Raw genomic sequence first — 18,372 nt, forward strand, 5'->3', positions numbered from 1 at the left:
TCCCCCCCTCTGAGCAGCCCCACTCTGAAGAAAAACCCCCCATCCCCCTGAGAAAAGGTCCCTCTCTATCTCTGAGAAGTCCCCTTTTGAGCTTTCCCCCTTTTTGAGCTTTCCCTCTCTGAGAGTCCCTCTTTGAGCTTTCCCTCTTTTGAGCAGCCCCAAATTTTTTGAGAAGTCCCTCTTAGCCCCTCGGGGCCCAAGCCCCTTTTGGGGCGTTCCCTTTGACCCATTTTTTCCTCTCGGGGAAAGGTCCCCCCTTTGGGGTTTTCCCCTTCTGAGAAGTCCCTTTCCCCTGAGCGCCCCCTTCTGAGCGTCCCTCTTTGAGAAACCCCCTTTCTCTGAGCATTTCCCCTCTCTGCCCAATTCCTCTTGAGCGTTCCCTCTCTAAAGCGGGCCCCCCGGGCCCTTTCCCCTGAGCGCCCCAATTTTCGGGAGTAGTCCCTCCGATCTGAGCGGGCCCTTTTTTTGAGCATTTCCCTTTTGGGGGGTTCCCTTTTGGGGGTTAGCCCTTTTCCCCTTGAAACACGTCGCCCCCCCAAATTGTCGTTTCACTAAAATGAAAAGGGGTTCGCCTGTAGTTTTTTTTACGATACAGGGGGGCCACACCGGCGCAGGGGTCACAAAATTTCGTATGACAACTCTCAGGGATGGGGCCCCAAATGAGAAATTACCAGTATTTCTCTAAAACAACAAGAAAGAAACCGTCCCATTCTCTGAACTTACAACCATTGTCCCAGTACTTTCTCTGAACTAAAAAGTATTGTACCGGGAAAATTTTCCCCCGAATTTACAAGGACCTATCTCTGTGGTAGTTGCTGGTAAAGTGTGGACCTGGGGGCCCTATATTCGAAGCTTTTGGGACTCCCTGGAGGAGTGCGGGAACCTTTAAGCAAAAACTTGCGGGCCTATAAAATTTAATAGACTATCACTAAATGTTTCCACCCACTCCAAGGTAAACCCCCGCATGTGCATATGGTAAAGGAGCAAATCGGGTTTTACCCAGCTCCTCAAGGCCCCGGGAAAGGGTTTGGTCAAAAACGTTTTTTATAAAACCCGGCCGCGCCCCGGACGTTGCGCGGCCCCCCCTGTATGCAAACCCTTCCCAGTCGAAACTAGCTACTTATAGGGGAAGCGCCAGTGGGGGTCCCCACATGAAAAAGGAGAAGGGTAGTGGAGGGGGTTCTAAAAGGGTTTGGGGGAAATTTACTGAGGGGGGGCCCCGGGGTTTTGTAACAAAGTTTTTCTTTGTATACGCGAGGGCGTTCCCTCTTCCCATTTGGGCCCGGGGCTTTTAAATTTATTTTTATGTTTTTTGCCTTCACGCTAAAATCGGCGAATCCCGCTACTGGACCTTCCCGCACCGAGCTGCGATGAATTGCCCTTTCGTCCATATTTTTTTTAAGTTTTTATTTTTAGTTTATTTGGGGTTTTTAAAAAATATTTAAAAAGCTTTTAAAGGGGAAAAAAGGGAACGTTTTTTCCCTGCTAGGGTTTTTGAGACCAAACCGCAAATTAAACAAAAATTTTTATTTTCCTAAGGATCGATAATATTTAAAGAAGTTAAATTTTTCCCTTTTTTAGTAAAGTGCTATCCCAAAATGCACTTTTTTAAACTTTGATTCTTTTAACTCTAAAGGCAAAAAAAGAAATTTTAAAAATTCATATTTGTAGCCAATAAGTTTCCCAAAAATTTTTCTTTTGTTTGGGGGAAAATATGAGTTTGAACCCGGGACATAAATCCCCGCGATTTTAGCTTTTTGAATTTATGATGAACGCGGGGGGTCCCCAATTGATAAAAACTAAAATGCTTTTGGGGGCGTATCCCGCGTCGAAAATTTAAAAAAAACGCTTGGGGAGGGACAAATATTAAAAACTTCGTTTAAAAGTTATGAAGTGGGGTACTTTTTGGGAAAAAGGAAAAAAAAATTTTGGGGACAAACAAGTTTGTGACTATTTTTGGGTTGATTTAATACAACTGCAAAAACTTAATTCAAATTTCAAGAAAAAAAAGTAAAAATTTTTACCCTTTTTTGGATTTTTACCTGCGTTTTAAAATGAGGGATTTTTTTTAAAAATTTTTATCCCATCTTGTGGGGGCTGTTTTTTTAGCTACTTTTTGCAATTTTTCCCGGAAAATCCAAAATATTAACTTCCCCAAAATTTTATAAAAAAACAGGGTTTTTGGGGGCCCTATTTTTGTAAAAGGGTCCAAAAATCTTAAAAACCACTTTTTAATGTTTCTACGGTCAAAAATACGTCTGGGTAAATGTATCTGGGTCCCTAGCGTATCAAACCCAGAAAAAGGCCCTTTAGACCCTTTAAATATTAGGCAATGTCCTTGCTAAAAAATAAAACCCCGATAATCCCTTTAAACCCTGTATGGCATGTGTTCACCAAAACCATGTGCTTTACCCGCCACTGCGGGGGTTTTGTTAAAGTCAAAAAAACCGGGCCGTGAGGCGGGCCCCGCCCCCCACGCAAGGGGAAAAAGGGCTCTGGATAGAAAAAACTTTGTGTATGGGGTTGGGCTATCCCCCGTTCAAAAGTTTTTAAAAAAAGATTTTTAGGCCCCTGAATTAGGCGACGTTGGGGTTTTTTGAATTCCGTACAAAAAATCTTTGGCTCGCAGGGGGGGCGCATTTCCTACGTAGGGAAACTTAAAAAGAGGGGCCCCCCTAACAGGGATTGGCGTGCCGGTGCCGGGTAATAAAATTAAAAGGGCAGCAGGCAGTTTTATAAAATTTTGTAAGTGAAACCGGAAACTTACGGGGAACGGGAAATATTTCCCTGGGCCCCCCAGGACCCCAAACCGGTTTTGGGGGGGGCTTAATTTTGAAAGTAAAAGATTTTGGAGATTTTCCGGTTTTTTTGTAAATGTTCTTTTTAAAAAGTAAACTTTACCTCTCCAGGGGGAAAATTCAAGAAAAACGTAATTGGATCTTATTAAATTCAAAATCTCCAAAAAAAAGCCCCTTTCGGGCCGATAAAAAAGTTTGAAAATTTAACTTTGCGGATACCTGTACTTGGGATTGGCCGGAATTGGGGGTTCCCGTGGAAAGCCGCCTAAACATTGGAATCCCCAAAGCGTGAAAATCTGTTTTGTTGTCGCGCGCGAGGCCCAAGGGACTCAACCGTCTTTAAATTAAAACCAACTCAAGTACCCCCACCCCGGGTAACTTTTCCTGGGCCGCGCTCCCCCTTGTCATTCCCCCCAAATCTCTTTTAAATTGTTTATCAACTTTAAAAACCCGGGGGGTCCCCCAGTTTAAAGAAATATAATCGAAATATGAAAAAAGAAAAATTGCTAAAAGGAATATAAAATTTTGAAAAAGAAAAGAAAAAGATAAACCCCGTTTCTAATTCATTCTTTCTTTCCACTTTCCTAATTTTGACTTTGGGAAAAAGGGTTTTTTGACCCTTTTAAAAGGTGGGGCAAAAATATAATCCCAATGGTTTTGTTGAAGAAATCATTCTGACAAAACTACAGTTGTGATGGAATTTCTTGCCGTACAAACAATACATCAATACAAACAACCATCATAAACTGTTTTGTACTGATCCAATACGTATAATACTTCATACTTAAAGAATATTATATAATTTTTCCCGAACATCATACATGAACATCTCTTAAACGTAAAAACTTAAGTCAAACTTAAGCCAAACAAAAGCCCTACGTTAAATTTGTAAGATTATTTCAGTGATCAAATTAGTCACGCCTACGTTTCAAATATTTTTCGCTCCTGTCTAAGCTTAAAAGGGAAAATTAAATACAATCTCGGCAGCATCTGAGCGAATCTGTAATACAACACTTTCTCTTGAGAAAAAGGGCATGATTACCTTTATTTGGTATCACGACTCCATATAGGAGCGAACATGTCTATATAAGGAGCGAACATGTCTATATAAGGAGCGAACATGTCTATATAAGGAGCGAACATGTCCATATAAGGAGCGAACATGTCTATAACTATAATATAAGGAGCGAATCTGGTATACAGCATCTCTTCAAATCAAGTGTGCTGGTAGGAGTAAATTTTTCCAGTAATCTTCAGTGCCAGATTCGCTTTGTAGCTGCTATTTAACCGTTTTGCAGCCACTTTTTAGCCACTTTGGTGCCGCTTCGATAGTGCCAGATCAGGTTCAAATCAACACTGAACCTCTTTAGTTTTACCTGGGAAAAACAAAAATGAGAAGTTTGCATTTCGTACTTTATAATATTTACTCAATTCACTATTATCTACTCAATTCACTAAAATAAATCCTTGTGTTTATACTCAATTCACTAAAATAAATCCTTGTGTTTATACTCAATTCACTAAAATAAATCCTTGTGTTTATACTCAATTCACTAAAATAAATCCTTGTGTTTATACTCAATTCACTAAAATAAATCCTTGTGTTTATACTCAATTCACTAAAATAAATCCTTGTGTTTATAATAATCAATTCAATAAAATAAATCCTTGGGGTTTATACTCAATTCACTAAATAAACCCTTTGAGTTTTAAAAACCAAATTCACAAAAATTTAAACCCTTGTTTTTATCCCCAAAATTCACTAAAATAAACCCTTGTTTTTTTAATAATTTAAAAATTCACTAAAATAAAACCCTTGTGTTTAACGTCAATTAAAAAAAAAATTAAAATTCCTTGTTTTTTAAACTTTACAATTTTTCAGCCCCCCTATCCAGTAAACCCCTCGATTCGTCCGCAAGTATTTTCCCGGGGGACCATTAGCGTTATGTTTATCAAAGGGGGGTTGGGGCTGGTGAACAAAGGGTTTTAAAATGGGTCAAAACCGGAAATTCCCTTTTATAACAATGTGTAGGAACAGGTTTTATGCCCATAAATGGAACGAAAACTTTTTTTATGGGGGCTCAATTTTGGGAAATGAAAAAGGGATTAAAAATTAAAATAGAAACGTGGGGAGGGCCCATAAATTGTGCCGGCATGTGACCGTGAAAAACCAAAAAGTTTCCAGAATTTCTTTTCACGGGTTAAAAAAACTTAAAAAACGGCGTACCCCTTAACGGGGCTTACACCCTTAAATAACCGGGCTTACAGAGAGAAAGTTAACTAAACCATTTTGCAAGCTAATGACAAAAAAAAAGGGCCGGAAACAATCGGAAAAGGGGGGCCTTTCCCATTTTTCACACATTTTTTTAAAAACCGCCATTTAATTACCTTCGGAATTATAGTGGGTTTCACGGTCCGGTTCGAGGTTTTGGTCTTTTAAAAACGGTTGAAATCGAACTGAACCTAAAAACCCAAAAGGGGCTTAGTTTAAAATTGCTTCCCCATTTTACCGATAACTTTTAAAGCTAAAAATAAAATTTTTTTACTATACCATTACCACTTTACCGCCACGAAAATTTGGGCCCCCCCAAAATGTTTTTCCATTTAACGTAATTACATTCCAAAATTAGGAATTTTAATGAGGTTTAAAATTGGGAAAACAAAGTTTTTACTGTAATTTTTATTGAAAATTTAGACCCTTTTACGTGATTTTTTTCACTTTTGAGTTTTTAAAATCCCCTCCGAAACCCCATATTCAACAGTGAATGAAATTTTGACGGGGGTTTTTTTTTATTGATTCGATACCCCCTTAAATTTTTAAAAAGCCCTTTTTAAAATAAAAATTTAAGTTAAACCTCGGTGAATATTGAAAAAAAAGAAGAAGCTCCCCCTTCACTATTGACATTGAAGTACATTATAAAAGCCCAAAATAAACCCCCTAAATAGTGAAAAAAAATTTACCTCCAATTTTTTACCACGATGGGCCCACAATTACATTAAAACATTTTTAATCAAACCATTGACAAAGATTTTTGTTTTTGGGGTTCAACAACTAGTGCCCCCTACTAACTTACTAAAAAAATAGAGCTTCTTAAAAGCTTAAAAAAGAAAAACGATGTTATTTTTTTACCCCAACCCCCTAAAGGTTTCTCACACAATTGATTTAGATTAAATTAATTATTTATTATTAACTCCTTAAAAGGTGTAACCATGATAACCGTAGCCCTTATACGCGTGCTGTTACGCCAGTACAGAAAGCGTGAGGCTGGATATGCCCATATATGGTTACACTAAAGGTCGTACATAGTTACATGATAACAGGATATGCCCATATATGGCAACATGATAATATGCCCATATTTGGCAACATGATATGCCCATATATGGCAACATGATATGCCCATATATGAAGCGTTGAGCGGTTAACTTACCACCGGAGTATCTCGTCTCATCTGGTGTCTCTGTGAGAATTCAGTTAATTTTCAATCATAGAAAGTAAATCGAAAAACTTAAATTCTTAAATCGGGCGACAATTAAATTCTTGGAGCCCAACCATTTACAATTTTATTTAAAGCATATTAATTTCAGCATCTACTAAGACATCTAAGACATCTACTAAGACATCTACGCTTCAGTAAATGTTTTTTATTTTTTACACATGCCACTGATCTCGCTTATAGTTGGAATTCAGCGTTTGAAACAAAAAATAAGCTTTCATCATATTTTGTAAAATCTATAACATTGAGCGTTATATATCAAATTATATAAAAATATCTTTAATTAATCAAATAATGTCAAAAATAATGATATCATATAATTAATTATATTATCATATAACTAATTATTGTTACAGAGGAAAACAATGCGAAATAAAGGAATACGCGTCCACATATTATTAGCAAGTCATGGTTATAATATGTAGCATCTAGAGCCTAAAGAAAAAACGTCACATTTAAGAAAAACAACATTTCGTAAAGGGAAAACGTCAAAAGCGTCCACGCGTCATAATCAATGTACCAGGGATATGCCCATGTACGGTCACATTATAGTTCTCATAAGGAGCGAATTTGTCTATCCTTATATTTTTGTACATTTTTTACAATATATAAAAATTGTAGAAAACACTTGCTCAAGAGTGCTCAAATCCTGTATTTAAATATCAATTAATTAACTGTTAAATGACCGGTTAATGGCTGTTAAATGACCGGTCCTCAAAAATAACCATGCAACTTCACACGTATCTCACTCTACAATCACTTATCACTAATCTCCACACTATACTAATTAGCATCATAATAACTGTCATTGTAATTCACCAAATTAATTAATTAAAATTAATTAACCAAATAATTAAAACAAGAAACTTGGCTTCTCTGTGTGCCAAGCCAGGCATTTCAAATATTCATAACATCAACTGAGAGATTAATATAACAACTTTAAACATTATTATATTAATTAACGTACGTGACGTATAATTAACATAACAATAGTTAGTTAACTAATTAAAGTTAACTAATTAGTTAATATATATATATGTATATATCATGGTGTGTAGTGCAAGTGTAACGATTGCTGGGTTGTTGTTCTTGTTCTTGTCAGGGATGTATCTCAAACAAACCATCTCCTATTTGTTATGCCTATATAAGGAGATGCCTACATAAGGTGACGTCGTAAGCCCTTATATGGTATTACTTTTTACTTACGTTACGTCCGGTGCCCGCTTTGGGAGGAGCTGCCGCAGCCTTCACTGGTTTTTTAGTCGCATCAGTTTTAGAACCAGTTCTGAAGAGGGAAGGTGGTTAGTTTCGGGGATTGGTTATGTGGGTTATTACTTTATAATAATGCGGGATTATGCGATAGAATAACGAGGCGGTGCGTACGAGGGTTGTCTGTTGTGTGGGTGCGGAAATTATGCTTGTGGTATGAAAGCTATGCGTGAGGTATGATAGCTGGAACGAATGTTATTTTGAACGAAGAATATTTTGAATTTTCAAGGTCTATGAATAAACCGTTACACGATTCAACATTTCGAATTAAAGTTGGGTTTGGTTGTATTACTATTTGGGTTGCTGCTCAGAGGAAGACTTGTTTTACTTAAAGTCTGTGTATTGTCTAATTTAGAATATAAACTTGTTAAGTACTTAAGCGCAATTTCAGGTCTTGTTTATGTTAGCTGTTATCATATTTCCTTGTGTTCGACAGATTCTTATAGTACTTATTCTTAGTAGTAATGATACTTTCTCGCGTTTACAAAAGTTTAAACGACAATATCTCCTTGTGTTTACCAATGCCTAACAATAATATTTCCTTGTGTTTGAACTTACTCAGAGCCATTCTGTTCTGTTGGTTGTGGCTTGACAACAGGGGGTTGTTCCGTAGCCACTTCACTCATTATTCCTACCAGCCAACATAGTTTAGAAAATAAGTAATACAAAATAAATAGCAGCGAATAAGTTAATAAGTAGAACACGAAAAGAATCCGACCGGAAACAGAAAACGATTATTAAAGAAATTACAGAAGGGAAACAATATGAATAATATCTGAAAACAGCCCAAGAACTATAACTAAAACTAGGCTTTGCCAAAATAACATAATCTACAACAGCAAGATGGACGGAATTTGAAATCGGAATTGGAACTTATCCAAAAGAGAGAGAGAGAGAGACGATAAGCAGAAAGTCTTAACAACATTTTGAATGAGGGGCCAATAAATCTAATTGCTTAAGAGGGCCTGATCCGTATCTTTACAAGTAACAGACCCCTCTAATGCATTCTTCAAACAAGTTTCACGTTTCTTGTCTGATCACTTTCCATGTTGTTTATAGGAACATGAAATCAGAAACATTCCATAATTTGGTGGGAATGTAAGGAAATTAGCTTAAAAACTAATTCAACTTGAACAGGGAATAGCAACCTAGCAATATACCTAGCAAAGTAGAACAATTCTTAAGAGAAGGTCAAATTATTTGCAGTAAAAATACTTAAATGAACTTAAAACGTTGACGAAGAGACCCACTTCCCTCAGCAACAAGATATAGAGAGCTATCTAATCGCGCCAAAACAAAATACACTTAAAGTGTTTTGATTATATAACGCGGTCACTTAATTAAACAATTAAATATAATGAGATGACGCACGTCCAAAGCTCTAATTGGCACGAATGTCTCAAATTTAAGTTAATTTTGAGTACATGTGACGTCAGATTACGCCCTATAAAATATATATAAGCACACTATATATTGTATCTTTTTATTATATTATTATATATATATATATAAAATACGATGTTTCTTTTGGAGAAATCCAGTTTCAAGAGTGCTCTACCCCGGGAGGGGAGCATTGTACAATGAAAACAACGATTCTACAAACTCAGAGTTTCATGCAAATAGCAATCATCAGTGTATCAGAAATAACTTACTAAATTAATAAATCCATGTTTTCCTTACAAGCTCCTTCATAAAATTAACTTAACTAAACTAAATCAAAAACAAACGAAAGGAAACGAAATTGAAACGAAAATGAAATACAAGAACAAAAACTAAAATTAAAATAAAATATTCCTAAAAGCATTCTTCAGCATAAACTTGTTGGTGTGCCTACATTTACTTATGAGTTCCCTCCTCCTATTTAATAGATTGCCATCTTTATTTAAAATAATATAAAGTTTTTCAGTAAGGCAGAGATGACAATCTTAGAAAGAGCACAAATATATTGGGCTTACTGAAAACACTTTTAAGACCCGTTTCAGTTCACACACAAGCTCTTTCAAACTCGAGAAGCTACGAAATCAGACGGAGCTATCTAAGAAAATATGGGAGTTGAAAGATAACAAACACCATATAAAATATCTTGGAAAATAATCAAACATGCCCATCCGTACAAAGGGGGGTACGAAAGATTGTCATCTCTGCCTTACTGAAAAACTTTATATTATTTTAAATAAAGATGGCAATCTATTAAATAGGAGGAGGGAACTCATAAGTAAATGTAGGGCCACACCAACAAGTTTATGCTGAAGAAATGCTTTTAGGAATATTTTATTTTAATTTTAGTTTTAGTTCTTGTATTTCATTTTCGTTTCAATTTCGTTTCGTTTCGTTTGTTTTTGATTTAGTTTTAGTTAAGTTAATTTTATGACAGGAGCTTGTAAGGGAAAACATGGATTTATTAATTTAGTAAGTTATTCTGATACACTGATGATTGCATTTGCATGAAACTCTGAGTTTGTAGAATCGTTGTTTTCATTGTATATATAAAATACCGCATTTCAGTCTGATATTACATTACGTTGTAGAGCAGCTCACAGCTCATTGGAAATAAAATGGGAAAAGGGCCAAATAAGGTTTAATTTTAATAACTTTTTTATACTCTTTTTTAAAAAGTAGCTGGTTTTTCTGGTAGCCCAAATTTTTTCCCCGTGTCATTTAAAGATGGGCCGGTGAGAGGGGGGGATTAACTGGACGTTAAACTGGCGTTATAATTTCTAACTTATATAGTACTTAAAAATTCCCCGGGTTTCCCCCTTGGGAGACCCCTTTCAGAACCGGGAAAATTTGAGAAGTTAAACAAAAGGGGGGTTTGAAGGCCCGCCGAACCAAAACCAAAAAAAAAAAAAAAAAAAAAATACTAGGTAAGCAAATACCCAGGTAGCAAATACAAAGGGTACAAATACTAGGCCCACAAATCCCCAGGCTGCAAATACTAAAAAGGGAAGCAAATACTAGGGGTAAACAAATACTAGGGGGAGCAAATACTAAAAGGGTTGCAAATACTAGGCTTTGCAAATAAATAGGCTCCCCCAAAAATAGGTTCCAAAAAACTAAGGGTAGCAATACTAGGCTAGCAAATACTAGGCTAGCAAATAGGTAACTAGGCCAATAAAATTCCTAAACTTTGAACTTTGCACTTAGAGTATGAACACATAATTGGAAACGACATGATTTATTGATTCGATTGATCGGGACCAAACCCAGAACAATTAAAAAATAACTGATCGAGTTAGGGGTTTGCTGGTCGGTATTTAGTATTTACATAATTGTGTAGACATTAAACAACAAATATTAGTTATCTATAATCCATAATAGCTCCTATTACATATTAGTTGGCCGTTGAGCACTTGAATGTTGAAAGCACGTTTATAATATAATATATCATATACCTGAGACTGAACTAAAACAACTATAACCCCAGTAAAATGAAGAGGGGGGGGGGGGGAGTGCAGGGTAATTGCCCCTACAAAACCAGAGAGACTTGTCTCTTTAAAAACACGTTTTTCACAGCACGAATAACTGCAGTGAAGTTAACTGAAAAGCTATTGCCGCACAGCAGTAACCGTGATGTGGCATCTGGCACGTTGTGCATGGCAACTACCTACGTAGTGCACGACTGAAAAAAACGTATTAATTAATAATACGAAAGTAGATCAAAAGAGCCGCTTAAAATATACCGATTATCCTGGAGTGACCGGGTCACAGTCACCACAGTAACCACAGTAACCATAGTAACCACAGTAACCACAGTAACCCCGACCTAGTTACACACCCTCTAGTTTACAAACACAAACAGTGACCTAGACCCTATCAATGTGTGGATGAGACGTATATCTGATAAGAGAAATGTCACTAACTGACAGTAACCATAGTAACATATCTGTCACTGACTCACCACTGAAGACAGGCTATAATAGTGGTCTGCCAGTCAGACTCTCTTTTTAACTGAGACTCTTAATATGATTGATATCATCACAGTGGCATCTTCTCACCCAATACTGCACTCTGATTGGCTCCCAACATCACATACTGGTCCCTGATTGGTTTCCATGTCAGGATCACGAGGTGTGTTCTGGTTGGCTGGTCCGGGGGTGGTCTAGAAGAGTATACTCTAACTGGTTCAAACTTAGCTTTTTGGCGCTTAGTGAAATAAACTGGAGGGAGTGTGGTAATTGAAATGCGGCTGAGATAGAACACAGACAATATAAAACTCCTGCACGTGACGTCACCAAAACACCACGTGACGTCACCAAATTGATGAGGAGTGAAAAGATTAAAGCTGTTTCAGGACTAATGCTCCTTATAAAGTCATAATACTGTGTGTCTTTTTTGGATAACAAGAGGGATTAACAAAACGTTGTGTAATGATTGTTAACCTGTAACTCAGTAGAATAATCATTAATAGATTAATCATGTTTACTACTTTAAGTAATTATCGGTTATTACAGTTATTATCAGTAATCACAGAGCATCCAAACTCTTATCAACCCAATGAAATTTAACTTTGTATTCTTAAAATCGTCTTTCTAAAAGACGTTTCAACGAATCTTATAATCAGCCTAAAATACACATATAATTTGGATATGTGTATATATGTTTGCGAAATATCGCGTTCAGCTAATTGACAGAGTATTTTATGGATCAAGAGAATGAAATGGGCAAGGTTTTACTGTATAATAATATGATGAATCAGAATGAAACAACGAATAAGTCTCTCAACAACAACAACAACATCTGTCAGAAAGTTGGGGTTCACGTCGTGTGACGTCACAAAACACCACGTGACGTCACAAAATGTTGTTTGGCTACGTTATACGTTATAAGGTTATGTTGCCTGGGAAATTAAACCCAAAAAGGTAGGTATCGGGGTATTTTTGTCAGTGTTGGGGTCCAAATGCAAAGCTGCAGCTAATTTATTTAAATGGGCGGGAAATTGGGAAGAAACAGATTTAAATTTTGAAAAGGAGCACAAATTTAAAAATGAAAACTGTCTGGGGCAAAGGGGAGGGAAAAATAAAGTCTCCAAAACCCCTCCTTTTAAAGGAAAAAAAAACTCCAGGTAAAGCAAATAGGGAAAAATCTCCCCCAATTTAAAAATGCAGTGCAACCTTTGGGAGTGCTCAATAAAAAAAGGGATTAAATACTTTTGCTTTGTACGATTTTTAAAGGGGAGGATTGTCGGGAGCAAGAATTTCAAAATCGTTTTAATGAATAACTACAGGTTTTTAGTTTGGGAGTTAAGATGCTTAAAAAAACTGTGCGTATTCCACAAGTTGATAATCCCGCACAAAAGTAACCGTTTTGATAACAAAATTTTTTGATTTAAAAAAACCCCGTGGGATGAGGCTTATTAAAGCTTGTAACACGGTTTTTGGGAAATTTGGGGGGTACAGAATTTTTGTTTTTTAAAATTCATGGCTGAAGAAGTATAATGGAACAACTACAGGGGTACAAATTTTTGAAGGAAATCGTCAAAAAAGTGACCTCACAGAGACTAACAAATTCCTGTCACCCGGTCGAGACGGCAAACCCGAAAAATTAATTAAAAATTTCGAAAATTTTGAAGAAAAGAACGGGGAAAAAAAAAGACGGAGGGAAAAATTAAAAATTTTAGACCCCCTGATTTCCTAACAAAGGTTCCAATTTAAAAAGGCAGGAAACAACCCGGGAGGGGGTGCCTTTCAAGCGGGGGCAAATTAGAAAAACAAACATCCCCCCCCAAAATTTAAAAAGGGGGGGCCAAAAAGGTGGGGAGATGGGGGAAAAAGCAGAAAAAGGATCAGTAATGAAAATCGGTGTTACAATGCGGCACGTGCCAGCAGCCTGTCACGGGGGGGCTTGTAACCAATCAGAGCGCCCGGAAAACTGCCCCGTGGGGAAAATGCACGTGCATATTTTTTAAAAACTTTAAAAATGGAGGGTTGTGTGGGGTGGGAAAAAGTAGTTGGGCGGGTGGGGTGTGGTTGGAAAAGGGGGAAAGCCGTAGGTTTTTTTTGACAAACCTAGAAAAATTAAAATGTCAGAAAAAGGGGGGCGCAGAGGGAGGTTTTTGGAAGGGGTTTTAAAGGGGAAATCAGGAAGGAAAGAGAGGGTTTCAGTTGGGAAAAATTTGGGAAATGCAACGGTGGGGTTTAAATTTTAGGAAACGGTCAAGGGGCTGACATGAGGGCACACGCTCTTTAAGAATTGGGGGAAAACTTTTTTTATTTTTTTAAACCTTTTTCCTTTTTTTTGGTTTGGCTGTGTATGGCCCCCCTTTGTTACACCGCTTTAGCATTTCCCAAATGGGGGGGGGAAGGGGGGGAAGGATGGGATTGGGAAGCTGTGTTGGGGACAATTGGGGGAATGTGCCGCATTTTCTGGCTGGTTTTTTCCCTTGGGGACTAAGTCCAAAGGGGATACCGATGGGGCCCCCCACGGGTAAGGGGCTTAAACAAATAGCGACCAAAATGGGAAAATTTCCCCTTGTGAGCGGGGGGGAGTCAACAAAAGGGGAAGGGGTTTGTGTCAATTTGGAAAAAAAGCCTTTGGGGTTTGTTTCCAGGCAGGAGGGAGGTTTTTTTGGGGGTTGAAAGGCGAAAGGGCAATGGAAATTTGGGAATTTTGGGGAGGGCCACTGATTGGAAAATATTAGCAGACCTGGATAAAACAACTTTAAATTTCCCGTGGATTTTAGCACGACCAGAAAATTTAAAACCAGTTTGGTTTTTTCCCCCCGAAAGCTTCCAAGGAGAGTAATTTGGTGGGAGCTTAAAAGTTTCCGTCGGGGAAAAGAGAATGCCCGCCCTCCCATGGGGGGAAACTTTTATCGGAAAAATAGTCTTAAAGGGAAATACAAAACCCAATTTGGGGGGGGCATGTTTTTTAGCTTTGCTGTTTGGTTGGTGCAAAAGGTGTGGTCCCCAGTAAAGTTTGGGGTGTCATCAAGGAAGATTTGGGCTGAATTTTTAAACCTCAAGAAGTTGGTCAAGGGTTGGGGAAGGATTAAAACCCCTTGTTCAAAATGGATTTATCTGCTGAATGGGCAAGAGAGTGGGAGATTTAGAGCTTTTTTGAGCTTTTTGAAAATTTTACCTAAAAGCCAAAAGGGGCCAAAAGCTAAAAAACCCCTTTGTAAAACCCCGAGCATAAACAGGTATCCTCGGGTGATGTTTAGATCAGATTGGGGGGGTCCAAAAAGAGCCCGCTGGGGCACCAAAACCGAAAACCCCTATCGCAATGAAAGCCCGAAAAAGGTTTTCGGTTTGGCTGGGGAAACTTTGATCAAGCCTTCCGGGTTTGAGTCTTAAAAGTGTCGCCCCTTGCCGATGCCCGTTTTATTGCGGAGAAGAAAATTGGGAAAATGGGGGAAAATGGGCTTTTAAAAAACAGCGCCCGGTTTTGGGTTTGGGTTTCCGGTTTTAAAAGCATGTAAAAGGGAGAGTATATCCGTTTTTCGCTGCAAATGATGCAAATCCCTTTTGGGCCCGGTTTGCTAAGGCCTTCCCCGGGTTTCCTTTATTTGGGGCTCCCCATGGGCTTGTGACCTCTGCGGGGGTTAAAAACCGCGGGGGGTCTACCAAACCCATTTTAAAAGGGGTTTAAAGGGGAATCACGTACAAATAATTTTGTCCAGGCTGTTCAAACCGTGACTTCACTTTCACTACAATTGCGAACTAATACTTGCAATTTCTGTTTGACTCCACACAAACTCCACTGTTAATACTCTCAATGTCAGGTGTGTTGGAGAGACGGTTTTAGACAGCCTGCCACTCTATTTAGATAGCCTAGACAAAATGGTCAACTTTCTTAGTGCTCAACAACTTTAATGAAATGGGAGAAACAAGAAGACCGTTATAAGCAGACATAACGGGTAATGAACTAGTAGACACTCATCAAACATTGTTGAGACTTTGCGAACTGGTCGCTGGAAGGGGACACTGTTAACTTGTTAATGTTATGGTAATGGACAACCAGACAACTAAATGAGCATGGAATAAGCAAGGCCAAAGCATTAACTCCCTTTTACTTTTACCTTCTTATCTCTTTATATTACTTTGGAGGAGGTATTGGTTAGACTAACTTTACAGTTGTCAATAAGTTACTCCTAGACAAGAGTTGTAAACTTTATGAAGGAGCTGTTGGCATGGTTATCAAGTTATTAACTTATAAAGTTATAATGGGGTACTAAACACTTAAAAAGAGCCTAAATTAAGTGGGAGGGACACAGCCGGATAGGTATAATAAAAATAAATAAACAATATAGGTCGTCTAAAAGGTATTCTGCTGACAGTACACTGCTGTAAAGCTAAAGGTCCGTCTAAAAAGTGCAATAAGAGAATAAGTATCGGGGGAGCCAGATGTTGAGACGTTGTCATGGTGACACCACGTTACGTCTGCACCAACACGTGATCTAGTGGACTTAGCAAATAAGGACCCTCTAAACGTATCACGTGATATGATGTGCAGGGGGAAGAACTTCTCAAATCTGGTGTATTCACAAACCACCTGGTTATAAAGTGGATAAGGGTATGTAATAAGGTAATACAACAGTAATATTATATTATAACGGTGCTGCAATGGTGGATTATCAACACAAAAAACTCAGTGCCCCTTTAAATATATTTAATAAAAGTATTCTAGTTAAATATATATATTTAATAAAAGCATTCTAGATAAACATATGTAATAAAAACATTCTAGATAAATATATGTAATAAAAGCATTCTAGTTAAGCTGTTGAGTGTTCATGCAGCTAAAGAGTATTGGAGGCACAAAGAATCAAAGATAAAGTGTCAAATTGGCAATTATCACTATGGCAGCAGCCAACATGTAAGTACCAATAATAAGACACTTTCGTGGTACTACCGTGGAAGTGCCTCATCTCCTCCAATCAAAGACCTCTGAATCCTCTAATCGTGCAATCAGAGACCTCTAAATCCTCCAATCATGCAACCACAAGCTTTGAATCCCATAAATAAATCAGTCACAACGGGATTTAAAGTTTAGCGATAAGGGTACTGTCTCTCAACCCATACTTTATACTTTTATAATAACATAAACCCGCCACGCAAAGGGTTTATATAACAGATCATCCCGCGCTAGCGGGATGATCTGATAAACACATACGAGTGCGCGCAGCGCACGAGTTTTGTGTTAATATGTAATCCCGAAGCGCCAGCTGAGGGATTACATTTATATAAATATCTCCGGGATTTCGACGCGGGATCATATTATCACTCAGCCCGGCCCGCTGTTAGATAAACATCTCAAGGTGATATCATCCCGCCCCGGAAATTTGTATAAACCCGGCCCGCTTTTTAGTCGTAACTGATGTTTATCATTCAATTCTCCGACTTACAATAATCAATGATACTGCTGATTAGAACTCGATAATAGTAGAACAGTTATACACGCGATCACGTGGGCGCGTCACGTGCGTACCACGTGCCACCAATAGCATACGCCGAGTCTATACCACGTGACTGGTGACACGAAAGCGCACCACGTGATATGAAACATCGTAACCGTCCACTTCTTTTACACGCAAATTCCTGGGAACGTTGCCAAAGCAGCTAATTCTTGGAATTTCTCCAACGCGTGGCGTGAGAAGTTGGCGACTTGCCAGCTACCCTTGTCCGTGCCCTAAAAATAGTATTGTTTTGCTTGCTCTCCTTCCAGCTCTTGTTCCTGCTAACGTTCAAGCTATTGCTCCACTATGACAGATCGGTTTGACATTCAGATTGATGAACTGCTTTCCAATCGTGTTCCGGACAGTACAAATCCCTTGTCGAAATCGCCGGAGATAATTATAATCCATAAACACTTCACGCTCAGGGCTAAATAAATGTAATCCCTCAGCTGGCGCTTCGGGATTACATATTAACACAAAACTCGTGCGCTGCGCGCACTCGTATGTGTTTATCAGATCATCCCGCTAGCGCGGGATGATCTGTTATATAAACCCTTTGCGTGGCGGGTTTATGTTATTTTAGCCCTGAGCGTGAAGTGTTTATGGATTATAATTATCTCCGGCGATTTCGACAAGGGATTTGTACTGTCCGGAACACGATTGGAAAGCAGTTCATCAATCTGAATGTCAAACCGATCTGTCATAGTGGAGCAATAGCTTGAACGTTAGCAGGAACAAGAGCTGGAAGGAGAGCAAGCAAAACAATACTATTTTTAGGGCACGGACAAGGGTAGCTGGCAAGTCGCCAACTTCTCACGCCACGCGTTGGAGAAATTCCAAGAATTAGCTGCTTTGGCAACGTTCCCAGGAATTTGCGTGTAAAAGAAGTGGACGGTTACGATGTTTCATATCACGTGGTGCGCTTTCGTGTCACCAGTCACGTGGTATAGACTCGGCGTATGCTATTGGTGGCACGTGGTACGCACGTGACGCGCCCACGTGATCGCGTGTATAACTGTTCTACTATTATCGAGTTCTAATCAGCAGTATCATTGATTATTGTAAGTCGGAGAATTGAATGATAAACATCAGTTACGACTAAAAAGCGGGCCGGGTTTATACAAATTTCCGGGGCGGGATGATATCACCTTGAGATGTTTATCTAACAGCGGGCCGGGCTGAGTGATAATATGATCCCGCGTCGAAATCCCGGAGATATTTATATTACGAGAAGAATTATTTCAGTGCATGTAGAATATATATAAATACAAATCATAAGTGAAACAACAGGGAGTATAAACATTAAACGTCTGAGTAAACCACCGCAGATCCCTCTTATATACTTATACAACTACAAGTATGCAGAGGAACGTCACCAGATCCCACCATACAACTACAAGTACGAGGAACGTCA

At 38.5% G+C, this 18,372-nt stretch overlaps 1 protein-coding gene across 7 annotated transcripts in view; it reads right to left on the reverse strand.

Annotated features, from left to right (window-relative positions):
- Window positions 1-6,214: 6,214 nt before the first annotated feature.
- Window positions 6,215-18,372, reverse strand: part of LOC134813867 (titin-like) — a 100,048-nt gene continuing 87,890 nt past the window's right edge. For 5 of the 7 annotated variants that reach the window (XM_063821758.1, XM_063821755.1, XM_063821756.1 and 2 more), the window contains 2 exons: window positions 7,502-7,580; window positions 6,215-6,259 (listed from right to left, as the gene is read on the reverse strand). In XM_063821758.1, coding sequence (XP_063677828.1) covers window positions 6,221-6,259; window positions 7,502-7,580 — 118 coding nt within the window. In that variant the 3' untranslated portion in view covers window positions 6,215-6,220. Of the gene's footprint in view, window positions 6,260-6,510; window positions 7,581-18,372 lie in introns of those variants that run through there. The other 2 variants (XM_063821757.1, XM_063821753.1) reach the window with 1 other exon arrangement.

Source organism: Bolinopsis microptera, chromosome 4 (genome assembly GCF_026151205.1).
Source record: "Bolinopsis microptera isolate Bmic1 chromosome 4, MBARI_Bmic_1.0, whole genome shotgun sequence".
Taxonomy (NCBI): Eukaryota; Metazoa; Ctenophora; class Tentaculata; order Lobata; family Bolinopsidae; genus Bolinopsis; species Bolinopsis microptera.